Consider the following 15,548-nt stretch of genomic DNA (forward strand, 5'->3'; position numbering starts at 1 on the left):
TCAATAGATAACCTTAAAAAGGTCACGAGTGCAGCCCTGCATGCAACACTGCACGAAATAGACACACTGACCAACTTTGCACTTGAAGAATTTGAAGACTGGTTGAAGTGGGCGGCAGATGGAACAGGAGCACGCAAGTGCAAGCGCATGGCCGTCTCGGAAAACAGACCCTCAAAGTATTCGATGCTGTCCTCCGAGACGCAAAATGTAAATTAAGAAGAGTTCTAAGACTAGTGAGAAACTCCAAGCAACCACTGGAGGAAAAATTTGCCTAAGTAAGAACTGAAAAATGTAGGTACCAAAATTGGCTTAGATCCTGGAAATTCTCAATTAAGAATGCGCAATGCCAATGAATGTTATGGGTGCTTCGTAGAATAAACACCCACTCTATATGGCAAATTCTATCCCAAGCTAAGGGGGTTAATATCAAGAAATTAGTAAACCCAATTAAAGAAGATGTTTGGGTTAGCCACTTAAAAAAGTTAGAGGAACAAGAGGCTTATGCCCCTGATGGTGACCCTAATGTTGAAGAACAGGGGCCCACAGCGTTTACACATGTGGACCTAGTGGTAGTGATTGAGAAGCTAAAATGCTCAAGAGCGCGGGGACCCAATGGGTTGGCCAACTTGGTATTCAAAAAGGCACCCAGCATTTGGGCAAACATTCTGCTGGTTTTGTTACGTTCCGTCCTCATGGCGGCAGTCTATCCTTGTCCCGGTCTTCAAGAAAGGAGACAGGAACATTCCAGACAATTATAGACTGCTTTCCATGTTGGACGTAACGGGGAAGCTCTTTGGATAATTTTTGTTAAAGGAATTGCAGAGATGGGCAAAGATTACTGGGGTTCTCTATGAATATCAGACGGGCTTCTGCCCTTTCTCAACCATATCTCACAACATAAGGTTGTTGGATAGATTTATGAAAGGGGCTGTCGGGAAAGATAGACCATCATTATATGTGTCATATGTGGATTTTAAGGCTGCTTTCGACTGCATTGACCGTGAGATATTGTGGCGGACATTGTTGAGGATGGGATGTACCAATTGGTTAGTCTATACAATACAGCTGCTACATAGGAACACCGCAGCGAGAGTATACTTGGATAATGGAGGTGGAATCTCAGTATTGATTTATATAAAAGAGGTGAGTCAAGCAAGGTCGTGTGCTGGCTCCCCTGCTGTTTAATCTTTACCCGACAGATCTGGCAAAGCCGAACTGCCCTCACAAATTGGGTGTGGCTTATGTGGCTAGCATGCTTTCTGCAGATGACTTAGTGATCCTCGACTACACCTATAGAAGGATGAAATGCACGCTTAATGAGTTACACTGTTATGCATTAGAAAATAAGCTGCCCATAAATGTCACTAAGACTAAAAGCATGCTGATCACAGGTAAAAAGGTCAACAAGTTGGCAATGATAACCACACTGGGCAGTATTGACTATGTAAATACCTACATCTGTTTGGACCGACAAATATGCAATGATAACAGCTACCACCTACTAAGGGATACCAAAGAAAGAAAAGCACAGTGGCAACTTGCGCTTCATCTGTGCAGGTTTGCAAGGAAGACGGGGGGTTATACCATTGAGGAGGTGCTCACACTATATAAACAGTGTTTTTGCCCCATGGTATCATATGGGCTCGAGGCACTCACAATGAGGGAGGTTGGATGGCTAAATCAGTTGGAGGGCCTAGTTTGGCATAAGGCCCTAAATATACCCCCGTCAAACACAATGGAGTACTTGAGACTCGAGCTGGGGATTGTTTCTCTAAGCACGCAAATGAAATGGGTGAGCTATACATCAAATCTACAATAGCACCAAAGTGCCCCCTACTGAAGGCACTGGGGTACAATTATGATTCTCAAGTGGTCAGGTGAGGTACACAATTTGAATAATTAAATCTGGACTTCTTCAGAAGTATAAATTGGATTCCGCAGCCTGAATGCTGGACACATTTTAAGGCAATAAAGGATTCTCTACATAGAAAGGGCAATCTGTAGGATTGGAATACAAATTATACACATTCATCTAACCTATGCAACTAAAGTGCAGTGACACAGGTATCTCACCGATATATGTAAGTGCAGCGTTATTTACTTCAGAGCCTGAGCCCCGCAGGAATAAATGTTATGTTGCGGCTGTGCACAAATCAGCTTCCCTTATTAACAATTCGAGGTTTGCTATTTGGCATTCCTTTAGAGAAGAGGTTTTCTTGACACTGCACACATTCCAATCATTTGGAATCAGCAAAGCATGTGTTCACTGAATATAATACCCTGGGATAGGTATATAGGAGTACGCTTGACAAATTTGTACATAATTATGATACGATTAAGTCTGAGACCTTTTGGACATACTGGGCCTCATTACAAGTCTGGCGGTAGCTGTGCCGGTAAAACCGGCAGGCAGCCACTGGACTTGCGAATTTTACCAGCACCTGGCTTGCCGGAAACAATGGGGCATTACAGCCCCGGCGTTCTGGAAAATCAGGCACCTGTAAATAGTAATTCCCCATTCCCATCGAGTCCTATAGGACAATGGGAATGGGGAACACTGACGCACCGGCACCGTTAAAAACGGTGCCGGTGCTTCTGTGATGGTCTGCTTACCGTGGCCGCTGTGCCCGGCAGAGTCAGACCTGCCAGGCACAGCAATTCAGGCAAGCAGACTCGTAGTGTTCTGGTCCGGTAACAACAGTGGGGGTAGGCTTACCTGCACCGTTGTTACCGGACCGGCACACTTGTAATGAGGCCCACTGTCTGAATTCAGAATTGAACTCATTGTATGTCGCACTTTACTGGGTTTGGCATTGAGTGGAAAAATATTTGAAAACCTCCAATTTATAAGGCAATTGATAAGCAAGAGATGTTTTGAGAGGAATGGTCAAAGATCTCTGGAAAGTGTGTGAAAAGGACATCATTCGATAATCTGATAATAATGTGATAATTTAATCATTTATACAAATTCTTAAGATTTTGCTACATCCTTTTAAAGTATTCATTTATTGGAAGCAAATGGGATACTTCCGATGAAATTTAAGAAATTAAATTTGAAATGTAAACTGGAATTTACTTTGGATTTTAAATTGAATTTAATGTCAGTGGTTTTATGTATCTTTGCTATAGTATTTCTGTGTTCATTTGAAAATTTGGATTGTGAAATATATATGGAAAAATGTATGAAGCTGATAATGTTTCTTTGTTGGCTCTTTTAAATTTGCAAAGAAATACATATAAATAAATACATTATTTGAAAAATAAAAATAAATTCTTGACTAGCACTCCCACCAAGAGCTTCAGCACTTAAGAGTGGAGGAGATGATTACTGATGCACTCTCTCTCTCCATTAGCCCCTTTGAAATTGCAGAGAAAGAGGGTGAAAAGAGCCCTCAAGGCAAGAGAGGAATGCAGGGTGTGCTGTGCTTTCATTGAACAGGGTAACTTAAATAGCTAGCTTTGCTACAGAAGTGTCAATTTGATTAGCAAACCTACAGAATGTCATGGCAAATTGCTATGTGCCACTGCTTATTTTATGCCTTCTACAAATTAATTCACACTCTAATTATTAAAGCAGTGTGTAAAATAAAATAGCTCCTTTTCAAGTTGATCTATTTTTTGTTAGCTAAGCTTTGAACAGTTTATGCTGCTGTTATACCTATCATCTCAGAAAGGTAGTGCTCATTTGTTCCATTTGTGAGTGGGTGTTTGTTCTACTCAACATGGTGTATTTTCTGTTAATTGTGAGAGACGCCAGCTTTTCTTTCACGATGTGGATCGCTGGTGCATGATCATGATCTTCATAGAAGTTAACTTTTTGCATACGTTGCCTGGACGTCTCAACCTTTTCACTCTTGTGAAGGAGAAAACTCATATTTGCTCCATTGATATTGCATTTACTCTTAAAATTTAAATATGTGGAGTAAAATACTCCCATCTACAAAATCTTATCTGGAGCACTGCCTATACACAAAGGTTTGGAGGGCATGTTGGTAAGGGAAATATGGATTTGGAGGATACCGGTTTAATTGAACCACAATAAGTAAAATACAGATATCAGACATATGTAATGGACTTTTGGACCATAGCAGCTCCATCTTCATGTATTTAAAGTGAATTGGCTCAACACTTATTTTATTTCTTAAAGGAAAATTGGTGGATTCTGAGCAATATCATGAGATTTGTACCATACAGTTATTTTAATATATAATTATAATAGTCTATAGAAAATTTGGTAACCCCGCTTTACAATGCGTGTATCCAGTACTATTTTTAGTATTGTTCATATAGGCTGCTGAGATTACCAGTTTGGATTGCGGGAAGTCTGGTTGTGCCTGCTCCATACAATCATTACTAATAAAATCTCCTTAAGAGACTTGAAACGTGTGTTTCCAGTTCTTTTTCATTCTATATTTCAATAAATCAAAGGGGTTTTAGGACCATATCTAGATCCTTTTCAGAACACCCAATCTGTCCTGACCAATTGGGATACAGTAAAATACTGGGCATTAAGAACCAATGGCTAGGTGGAGTTTCTGCTTCCTTGCCAGCCAGCTGCAATAAGCATTCTGCACCTTATCACTCTTGGTCACCTAACTTATCCCTCACCACACTCCTGTGCATTGTTTTCCCCTTGATCCGCCTCCACATACTGTTCCCTGCCAGCCTCTTCTCCCAGTGGCTAGCCCAATCACTGTGAAGTCCTGCTCTTTGCCTGATGGTGGCACACACCTCCTCTGCCTTACAGGGTGCTCCAGCGCCTGCATCACTCAGACGACTACTTTCTTTGTGGGCAGTACGGGTCGCCATGAGAATGTGCCACCATGCACCAGCTGCACAGCTCTTGCTTCCTCCATTTCATTAAAATAACAGCCCTGAAACCTGCTCTCCCCCTCCACTCAGGAATGTTAAAAGCTTTAACATGCATGGGGGCACAATTTCCGGCCATTATGTGCCTCACATTCATTCTTAAGGGCCCTCGCTTCGCTCTGGGCCCCTATGTTGGACCTCCTTCCAGACACCTAATGGGGGAATTCTGCCCCTTCATCCCCTTAGGTACTAATGCTTAAATAGTTATTGTTATTAACTACTTTTATAAGAATTTGTAGTTTCAGAAGATCTGCAAATGTACGGCAAGAGCAAACTGTAAGCTTTTGATCCAGGTCATTAACTTCTTGAATATCACTACGAGAGGGAAATCGCTTAAAACGATTGAGAGAAACAGCCATATACATTGGACGTTTGTGACGCATTTTCTTTGAACATTCCTGGACTACTAGACTTTCTATACAAAGCTACAAAAATCACAGATGAAATCTATTTGTGTCAAAGTGCTGCATACTACTCCAAACAAATGTGATGAGATATACCTGTCCCTCAATGGGCAACCCGCAGGCAACAGTGCCAGTGGTGCTATTCTACGGAAAGCCACTACAAATACTCAGGGGTGTTGCTTTGGAAAGCCTTCTGACAAATTGGAAACACAATTCTGTGGTCATTTGGGCCTGCTGGTGGCAGTGAGTGTCCGGAAACCGGTCTCTGTATGTATATTTTATTTATACATTTGTATGGCGCCCAGACCTGGAGGTATTACAGAGCTTGTACAGTGGGTCGGTAAGCAAGTACAACATCTGTCAGGAAGCAAGTGTAAATATCAAATGAGGTACAGATTAGTCATATTTATCGAAAAAACTGGTTTTCAGCAGTTTTCTGAAGGCAAGATGCAAGGATTTGTTTCTGATGTGGGCGGGAGTGAGTTGCATAGTGTTGGCACAGTGACGCAAAAGCTGACGCAATATCTCTTTTAGGAAAGAGTATCATTCATGATATCATATTGGCAACCATTTTATAAAAGAACAATTAATCCATAGCATTGTTTGAGAACTGCCTAGCTGCTGTGAATGAACTAAAGAGAATATGTTCTCACAGATTATCAACCACATTGGCTGGGGAGTTAATGACTTTTCCGATCTAATGTAGAATTATAACAGACAGGCTCAGCTGCGAGGATGAAAATACCAACTCTACAAATATTTAAATGGATAATGTACAATGCCTTACAAGTTGTTGAGCACTGCCCTGAGAAAAAAAAAACACAATTTACCTGGTTTATATATTGTGTACGTTTGAAATGCAAAACTCAGATCGGCATTCATGAGAATATTGAGCAACGTTTCTGGAGACTCCTTAACCCATTGCTTCCGACTCCTACTTTCATTAAACTTTATAACTCCACCACCTGCAAACAAAGGGGAGTGTGCAATTAGTGCCACCAAAAAAACACACATACAGAAAAATACACCTTTCTTTAAATATTTACATGTGGCTGTGTAAAGGTAGTTTTTGTACCACCCTCTGTACAACCACTGACCTTAATGCCAGATTATACACCTGACAAGAAAGGGAAGCCAAACCTCTTAAAAGTGGGTGACATTGAAAGAGAGAAAAAGTGTCATTCTCGGGTAGGAATGGCTGACACAAAGATACAATTAGTCCAGATACATATCTCTAGAAAATACTCTACATTGATATACTGAAAAAATATACACTTTACTAAGTCACACACAGAATTCTATCAGGCCAGTTAAATACTTGAGGTATAATATGCAGTATTAAACAGATACCCAGTAGATTATAACAAAAAACAGGAACAGTCTTAAAGGTATAGTTCACTCTAAAATGTTATTGGCTCAAAAGATGTGCCATGATCAAAAATATATATAAAAAATATTTTTTTAAGAAATTTCCTATTTAAACTTTTGAGCAAATGAGGCTCAAAGTCACACATTTTAAGCACTAGGAGGCATCCATTTTGTGAAATGGATGAGCCTCCTGTGCTTATGTTAATCTCTGCCCTTGCGGCACTAATGAAGCAAAAGCCACCTGCTGGTAGCTTTTATTACAGCAGCTTTTGCTTCATTAGTGCCGGAGAGCAGAGAAGGCAGGCAGGAAGGCTGCTGCTGGTAAGTGCTTTTAATTTCATAATTTATTTTAAAACCACTGCTATCATGAATACAACTTAACTCTCTTGGGCTCCCCCGGGTCGGGGAGCCCAGGAGACTCAAAGCTGAAGCCACCGCAAACATAAATACATTGTTGTATTTATAAATGCAGCAGTTTTCTTTCTAAGTTTCCCGGGCTCCTCCGAGCCGGAGGAACCTGGGAAACTTGGAAAGAAAACCGCTGCATTTATAAATACAACAACATTGTACTTATGTCTGCAGCGGCTTTCATTTCGAGTCTCCTGGGCTCCCCCGAATGGGGGAGCCCAGGAGACTCAAAGCTGAAGCCACCGTAAACTAATACAAACGTTGTTGTATTTATAAATGCTGCAGTTTTCTTTCTAAGTTTCCCAGGCTCCTCCCCCGGGGGAGCCAAGGAGACTCAAAGCTGAAGCCACCACAATCATAAATACAAGGTTGTTCTATTTATGATTTCCGGGGTTTTCTAACCATGGCAATCATAAATACAACAACGCTGTATTTATGATTGCTGTGCCTTTGCTTGTAGGCAGGTCCAGGCAATTATGAATACTTCGCCGGCATCTGGCAGAGTTTTCATAATTGCTGCGACTTTCATTGCTAGTTTCCTGCACGGGAAACTAGAAAAGAAAGTGGCAGCAATTATGAAAACTCCGCCGGTGAAGTTTTTATAATTGCTCTGCCTTTCATTTTACGTTTTCTGTGCTTGCCTGGGCTTGGGGAGCACCGAAAACGTAAAATGAAAGTGAAGGAAGCCTCCTCCATATTCAGCTCTGCTCTGGCTGCAGTAAGCAAAAGCTCCCAGGTATGGGGCTTTTGCAGCTTGAATAGTGCAGCCAGGGCAGAGCTTAACATGTAAAGAGGAGGCTGCTTGAAGTGACGAAATGAATGCTCCCATGTAAACACTTTGAGCCTCGTTTGCTCAAATGTTTACATAGGAACTATTCCTTTAAAGGGCTCTCCTTACATCACTCCCTGTGTGTGGTCCCACAATCAGAGGTAGGCACATGGGCGTCGCCAGCCGCTGGCTTGGGAGTGCGTAAGCCCTCCCGCTTTGAGGCAGAAGACATCTCTCTGCTGTGAAGTCCAGCCCGTGGCTCTGATAGAAAAGGGTGCGATGGCAAGAGCCAGCCAAATTGCTCACTGTTGAGAGCTTAAATACTTTTAAACAATTATTATTGCGAAGGCAGAAGCAGCAGCAAACGAGTGACAGGGGATAAAAGCCTGCCCAGGTAATATCTTTTATTACTCTGATGATTAGCATGTTTGTGAAACAAAGTAGCCTCTCAACATGGTTGATAGATGCATCCGGTTGGCCAACGGAAAGCAATGTCATGTAGCAGGGCCCATTATGCACAGAAGGGGGATATATTAGCACATGTGATGCCATTTCATGTCAGCATTTCTCTCATTCACCGTACACCTGAAAGCAAGTAAGAGAAAACTGGCCTTGGCCTTGGCCTGAGGCCTGTGAAGTATTCTAATGTCAGGGTAGGATATGGTGCCTAGAGTTCTTAGTTGGTAAATGTTCAATGCAGGAAAGCGCTACATGATGAAAGGTGACCCGAGCATCAGCTAAGTGAGATATGTGCCTTTAAGAAAATGTTCTTCATTTTGAATGTACTTCTGCATAGAATACTAAAATGCGCAAACGTGAAACAAGCAGCCAGCAACTGGAAAAAAATCTATTCATTTTTTTATTCCTTCCAAAAGGGATTTTTACAGTAGCTCACAAGGAAAACTATGTAAACAGTCCTTGTCCTTTGTACAAGGAAAAACAAGTGGTTGTTGATAACAAAACAATGCTACTTAATCGCCCATAGAAATCGCTTTGGGGACAAAGTAAGCAGTACATTTGCATCAGTTGAAATGACATCAGTAATAGAGAATTATTCAACACACCTATCAATTAGGTGAATTTGGTGACCAACTTAAAAGAATGGGGGCATGAAAATTGAACAAGCACACCCTGGAGCTAGGGTGTCAGAACCCTTGCTTCACAGAATTGCATTGGGAATGCCAGGCTCAGACGGATGTCCATCAAGTGAAGAGTCCTGGGGGATTTCCATCAAAAAGGTATACCAATGTCCAGCAGCCTTCCTTAGATAGACTGGCACGCAAGCAGACTGGAAGAGGACATGTCCTGATGGGTGAGCTGAGAAGCAGTGCTGAAGATCTCCATCTTTGCTTAAAAGCAGGCATCCAATAAGTGCTGGGTCTAGGCTCTTGAATTGAAACAGGCTCATTCAGCATTTACTATCATTATTGTATTCCATTGTGGAATTGCATATTGGCATTTGAAGATAGAACTGGATGCTTTTGAATTATTTTTCATTTGATGTTTGCATTATGAACTTGCATTATTTGCATTTTGATTAGCATGTTTCTGAAATAGTGCAGTGCTTAACATTGGTTTCCATTGCAGTTGCCTTTGTTTTTTTTTTGCAGGTTTATTAGTTATTAAACGCATTTGCCTTACAAGATTGCTTTTCTCTAGCTTTGAGAAAGAGATACATCATTTTGGTTTAGTTGACCGTGTTTGGATAGGTAGCAAACAGCATTTTGTAGACATGCTTCTGCTACTTTCAGGTAGACTATTACTGACATCCTCTTTTCTGTCCCCTCCCCGGACCTATGGACTCCCCACTTGGTCTCCACTCTCTCCCCGTTCTCCTCGTCACCCATTAATGGTAGCACTAGATGGGAAGTAATCTAGGCATACTTCTAATCCTCTCGGTGCATCATTAATGTCTATCACAATGGAACTATCATGGCCCAAGGCTCTCAACCTACCCATCTCCTCCTTGACCGGCGCCTGCCCTCTCTCATTAACTTCCCCCCTTCTCCTGCTACTCCACCTTCCTCCTGGCTAACCTCTCCACCACCACCGATGGGAGTACCACACCTCTGTACCCCCCCTCAGAAAACTTTAAAAGGTGGTAATCAGCTTTACTTAGCTACTTTGAATGCTCGTTCTGCTGTGAAACACTCCTCCGACACCTGTCTCCTTGAAGACTTTGACCCCAACGTCCTCACCCTTACTGAGATGTGGTTCAATGTCAGCTCTGTCACTGCTCTTGACACTCTCCTTCTGGAGGGCTACAAACTCTCTCCAAACCCATGCCCAACCGGCCTGGGGGTGGAGTAGCCCTGATTTTCCCCGAGTGGGTCCCTGATTCCATCATACCTACTCAATCCTACACCTCTTTTGAATGCCTCGTCTGTAGGCTCGGGGTCTCACCTACTCTCTCACTCACTCTCACTACCATCTACAAGCCCCTTGCCCCTATCCCTCACTTCCTCTCAGAATGGGCAGAGCTCTTCTCCTCCCTCTTGACCTCCACTACCAGACTCCTCCTCCTAGGTGACTTTTATATCCAACTGCTCTGAACTCAGAACTTCCGTGACCTCTGTGACTCCCCCTCTCCCCATTCTTCCTTGCGGTCCGACCTAATCACCCGGACGCAATCTGGATGCCTTCATCTCTGCAGACATCCATATCTCTAACCCAGTCCCCACCCCCCTATCCTGGTCTGACCACTCTCTCCTCTCCTCCCAGTTAGGGCCCCTCAGCACTCTGTCCGAGCCGCCTCCCGCACTGCCACCCTCCTTCGCCGTTATTCGACAGATGAAGAGAGAGTCAGTCACTGCCTTTACCTCCACTTTCATCCCGCTTCTGTCCCCTGCTTCTGACTCTCCCTCTGACTCTGTCCTCGATAACCTTCACCTCTCCATCTCGGACACCCTTGCCCCTGTCATGAGGATCCACTTGAAGCCTGCCTCTAAGTGTAATGGATGGTACAACGCTGATCTAGCCTCTCTGAAACACAAGTTCAGAGTTGCTGAATGGAAGTGGCAGACTTCGGGTTCATCCTCTGACAAACTGGCCTGCCGCCTGTTCCAAAGGCAATAACGTGTTTCTATCCGCTCCAAGAAGAGGACCCACATCCAAACCTGCATCTCTGGAGCCACTAATAACATGTCTGAACTTTTTAGAATCTGCAAGGAACTCGCCATTCCAACTGCAGTTTCCACCTCTCTCCTTCCTTCCCAGGCACTCTGTACCACGCAGGCCTCCCATTTCACATCTAAAATGCAGGACATCCTGTCCTCACTTTCCACCACTCCCATCCCTACTCCCACTCCTGTTACCCTGCCTCTCTTGGCTCCCCTACCCCCAACCCCCTTACTCTCCTCCTTCCTGCCCATAGCACCCAATGAGGTCTCTAAAGTTGTCCACTCTATAAAGGTCTCACCAAACAGGTGTTCCCCTGCTCGTCTAGAACCATTAAGGACAACATCTCCTCTCTCGCCCCGGCTCTTGCCCACTTCTGTAACCACTCATTTCCCACTGGCTCTTTCCCCCGTTCCCTCAAGCACTCACTTGTGCACCCTCTCCTAAAAAAGCCATCTGCTGACCCAGCTAACTATCGGCCTATCTCCACCACCCTCTTCCTTGGTAAACTCTTGGAGAAATTGTTCCTCCCCCAATTGAGCCTTCATACTGAACTTGTTGGTTGCCTCTATGACCATCAATCTGGACTCCAGGCATCCAGAGGCACGGAAACTGCTCTTCTGAACACCTGTGAAGATAGGAGTAAATCTGGACTACTCATCTTACTGGACCTCTCGGCAGCTTTTGACTTGTTAGATCATCAGAAGCTCCAAGAGGCCCTAGATGAACAAGTTACTTTCTTACCTGGTAACGTTCGTTCGATGGGATGTTCCGATGACGTATTCCACATCTATGACAGGTAATCACCACAGCTGTGCTGCTTCAGAAAATTGTTCTGCGTCCTGAGTCGATGACGTCGATAACGCTGTCCTCGAGGGGCTCCGTCGAGCCGACGTCACCGGATGTTATAAGTAGGACGCACGACGCCTGTAGCCTCAGTTGTAGTTTTTTTCCCAGAACGTGTGGCACCAATCTTCTGCCAGAATGACTACAGAAAGCCTTGCGGAAATGAAAGCTGCAATCGCATAAGAAATTCTGTAGAGGGGCAGGTAGGGAGGGACCGATGTGGAATACGTCGTCGGAACATCCCATCGAAAGAACGTTACCAGGTAAGAAAGTAACTTGTTCTTCGAAGGGATTGGTTCCTCCGACATATTCCACATCTATGACAGACTCCCAAAGCAGTACCAACGTATGGAGGTGGGAAAAGAATTTAGAATTTTAGAATGCCCAATCAAATTGCAGAATAGAGGACTGCCTAACCAAAGGCCAAATCTTGCCCATGGACAGTATCCAGGGAGTAGTGTTTGACAAAGGTATGGACAGAGGCCCATGTGGCTGCTTCACAAATTTTACGAACGGGAACACCCCTCTGCATAGCAGTGGAGGTAGCCACACCCCTAGTAGAATGGGCCCTCAAGCCTACCGGAGGGTCCTTACCTGCCAGACGGTAGCATTCCGAGATGGTCAAAATAATCCACCTGGACAAGGTCTGCTTAGTAACAGCTTGACCCAAATGCCTTCCAGCGTATCCAACAAAGAGCTGATCGTCCACTCTGACCCGGGACATGCGTGAGATGTAGAAGCTTAACGCTCTACTAGGATCCAACCTATGGAGCCTCTCCTCTTCCTTACCAGGATGCGGAGGAGGATAGAACACCGGAAGTATGACCTTCTGGCTTAAATGAAATTCTGACACAACCTTCGGAAGAAAAGAAGGACAAACCCTAAGGACAACCCTGTCCTTATCGAACACTGTGAGGGGTGCGTTGGTGGATAGTGCCTGCAACTCATTCACTCTGCGAGCGGAAGTAACCTCAACTAAAAATACAGTTTTAAAGGTCAACAGTCTCAAAGGGCAAGAATGAAAAGGCTCAAACAGTGCTCCCAAGAGGAATTTTAGAACCAGGTTCAAATCCCAACCAGGCACCTGGAAAGGTGACGGTGGGAACACATTAGTGAGCCCTTTCAGAAACTGAGAAATCAAAGGAATCTTAAAATAAGAACACTCCTCAGACAAGCGCTTAAATATGGACAGGGCCGCCAGGTAACCTTTAATGGTACCCACTTGCAGGCCCTTGTGGGCTAACGAAAGCAAAAAAGACAGAATCACAGGAATGGCACATGAAAGTTCCACATTCTTAACCCTGCACCAGTCGCAGAACTTTCTCCAACGGCAACGGTACAAGGACTTTGTTGCAGGCCTTCCGGCCGAAAGCAACACCTCCATCACATCTTCAGGGAGGTCCCAATCCTTAGACCTCAACCTTTCAGAAGCCAAGCATGAAGGTTGAGGGACTTGACCTCTGGATGGAGAACCTGACCCCCCTCCCGTGAGAGCAGATCGTCTCGGTAGGGAAGACGGCTTGGAGGGCAGATGGACATGTCGAGAAGGTCCGGGTACCACGTTCTCCTGGCCCATGCCGGAGCAATGAGGATCATTCGGGAACCGAACCTCCGCAACTTCGGCAGTACTTGCGGAATGACGGGCACTGGAGGAAACGCGTACAGCAGTGGGAAGGACCACTCCACTATGAACGCGTCCCCTAAGGCTCCTCTTGGAGGAAATTCCCACGAGCAGAACCTTTTGCACACTCCGGTTGACACTGGTGGCGAAGAGATCCACTTGTGGGGTCCCCCAAAGGGCAAAGATCTCCAGGAGAATCTCCTGAGCCAGCTCCCACTCGTGAGAGACCGTGCTCTGCCTGCTCAGAGCGTCTGCCGCCACGTTTTCATCTCCGGCCAGATGAACTGCCGAGATCGAAATTTCCTGCTGGAGGGCCCAGAACCAGAGCTGCATCGCCTCTCTGCACAGAGAGAGAGACCCTGCCCCCCCTTTTTGTTGAGGTAGTGCATGGCCACTGTATTGTCTGTCAGAATCAGGACATTCTTCCCATGCACAGATGGCAGAAAAGCCTTCAGGGCTAGCCTGACGGCCCACAGCTCCTACAGATTGATATGAAGTCTGGACTCCAACGGAGACCAAACGACCGCTGACTGTCGACTCATTCGCATGAGCTCCCCATCCCGTGAGGGATGCGTCGTCACGATTGTCACCTCCGGCCAGGGTAGCCAAAATGGAGCCCCCTTCATCAGATTGCCTTCGAAGGCCCACCACAGAAGATCCTGGGCGACCGAGAGCAGCACCTGAATGGGTCCGACATCCTGCCGGAGGACTGCGACCACTGCAGCTTGAGATCTCATCCGCAACCTGACCTCTGGCACCAGAAGAATGCAGGATGCCATGAGGCCGAGCAACCTCAAGAACTTGAACGCCGGGAGACTCTGGGCATGTTGAAACTTGTACACCATCTGCAGAATGTGATGAGCCCTCACCTCTTTCTGGCTTGTAGAGGTTGGAGCAGGAGCTCCCTCTCCCACCAGCTGCTGGAGCAGCTCCATGCAGCCACAAGCACTGTCTGGACAAAGGTAAGTCTGGAGGCTCCACCAATTGTTATTAGGCATTGCCCTATCATCATCCAGAAAATCGCCTATTTCATCTCCTAATCAAGGGCCTCTCTTCGTGCTGCCTTAGAAATCATTCCAGCCCTTTACGCTTCCTGGAATCCAAAAACAAAGCCTACTACACCTAAATTCAAAATGCAAAAACACGAGGTTTTTGCCACTTAAAGATGGCCTCCGACGCTTTTTCATATTGATTTTGCTCTGTTACAAAGCCCCTGAAGCCTGCTGCCCCGTGATTGGCTGCCTGTACCTTCTTAGCCAATTGGGGTGCACCGGCAGGCGAAAGCCGGCCCCCGACAAAGGCAACCGAAAAAGGCTCCTTCCTGACTGAGCCTGACCGAGCTTGGGCGTGCTCAGTGGCTCTGGTGATCGAGTAACCTAGGTGAGACTTCCGTGCCCCCTCCCAGTCACTTTGCAAATTTGCTAACTTCCCCCTCTCCTGTAATCCGCTACACAGTGTGCGCCTCTTGCGGTCCTCCCGCCACCTTCCATCAGCTGAGTGCCGCCTGCGCTTGATTACGCCGACTAGCCACGCGACTCTGCCTATTGTAAACATTCACTTTTAAGCAGCACGCAAGCCTGCTATAACACGGCTCCGGCGTGTAGGCCCTGCTATGGTGCCTCATCCAAGACGACTACCTAACCACGAACATTCTTACCCACATGTCCAAGTGTAACATGGAACTCCTCTCTCAGCTCTACCTACCGCTGCTCCGGTAAATAAATGTATCCACATGCCAATCTGCACTGTACCTAACGGCATCCACGTACACCGCAGTTGTTAGTTTGCTTAATGCCCGCAGCGCAAGTATCTTATGACTGCATTTCTATGCCTTTTCAACTGTGTGCATATAGCCTGTGCTTAGGTAGCCGCGACTGCCTGCAACTGCCAATGCTATGCCTGCTAGGATGTTTTAAGTGTCGCTATTGCTCAGTTAGTATGTGACTAGTGCTTGTGTCATATTGGTCGGCAATTGCCCGACTCCCTCTAACTTGGGTGTTAACTCGCCCGCACTACATTACCAGTGTGAGGCCAGCACCCTTACATGTTTCTGGATCTGCATCGCTCAACTGTACACCTGAATAAAGCCACTGCTTCCCCATGCTTGATTGCAATGCTCCTCATACTACCCCATAACTGCTTGTAT

General features: G+C 45.4%; 1 protein-coding gene across 12 annotated transcripts in view; it reads right to left on the reverse strand.

Annotated features, from left to right (window-relative positions):
- NEK3 (NIMA related kinase 3) overlaps positions 1–15,548 on the reverse strand; it is a 493,231-nt gene that overhangs the window by 108,763 nt on the left and 368,920 nt on the right. For all 12 annotated transcript variants that reach the window (XM_069640019.1, XM_069640013.1, XM_069640010.1 and 9 more), the window contains one exon: positions 6,104–6,238. In XM_069640019.1, the coding sequence (XP_069496120.1) occupies positions 6,104–6,238 (135 nt within the window). The remainder of the gene's footprint in view (positions 1–6,103; positions 6,239–15,548) is intronic.

The sequence above is a fragment of the Ambystoma mexicanum genome, chromosome 7q (assembly GCF_040938575.1).
Source record: "Ambystoma mexicanum isolate Mex_15411 chromosome 7q, UKY_AmexF1_1, whole genome shotgun sequence".
Taxonomy (NCBI): Eukaryota; Metazoa; Chordata; class Amphibia; order Caudata; family Ambystomatidae; genus Ambystoma; species Ambystoma mexicanum.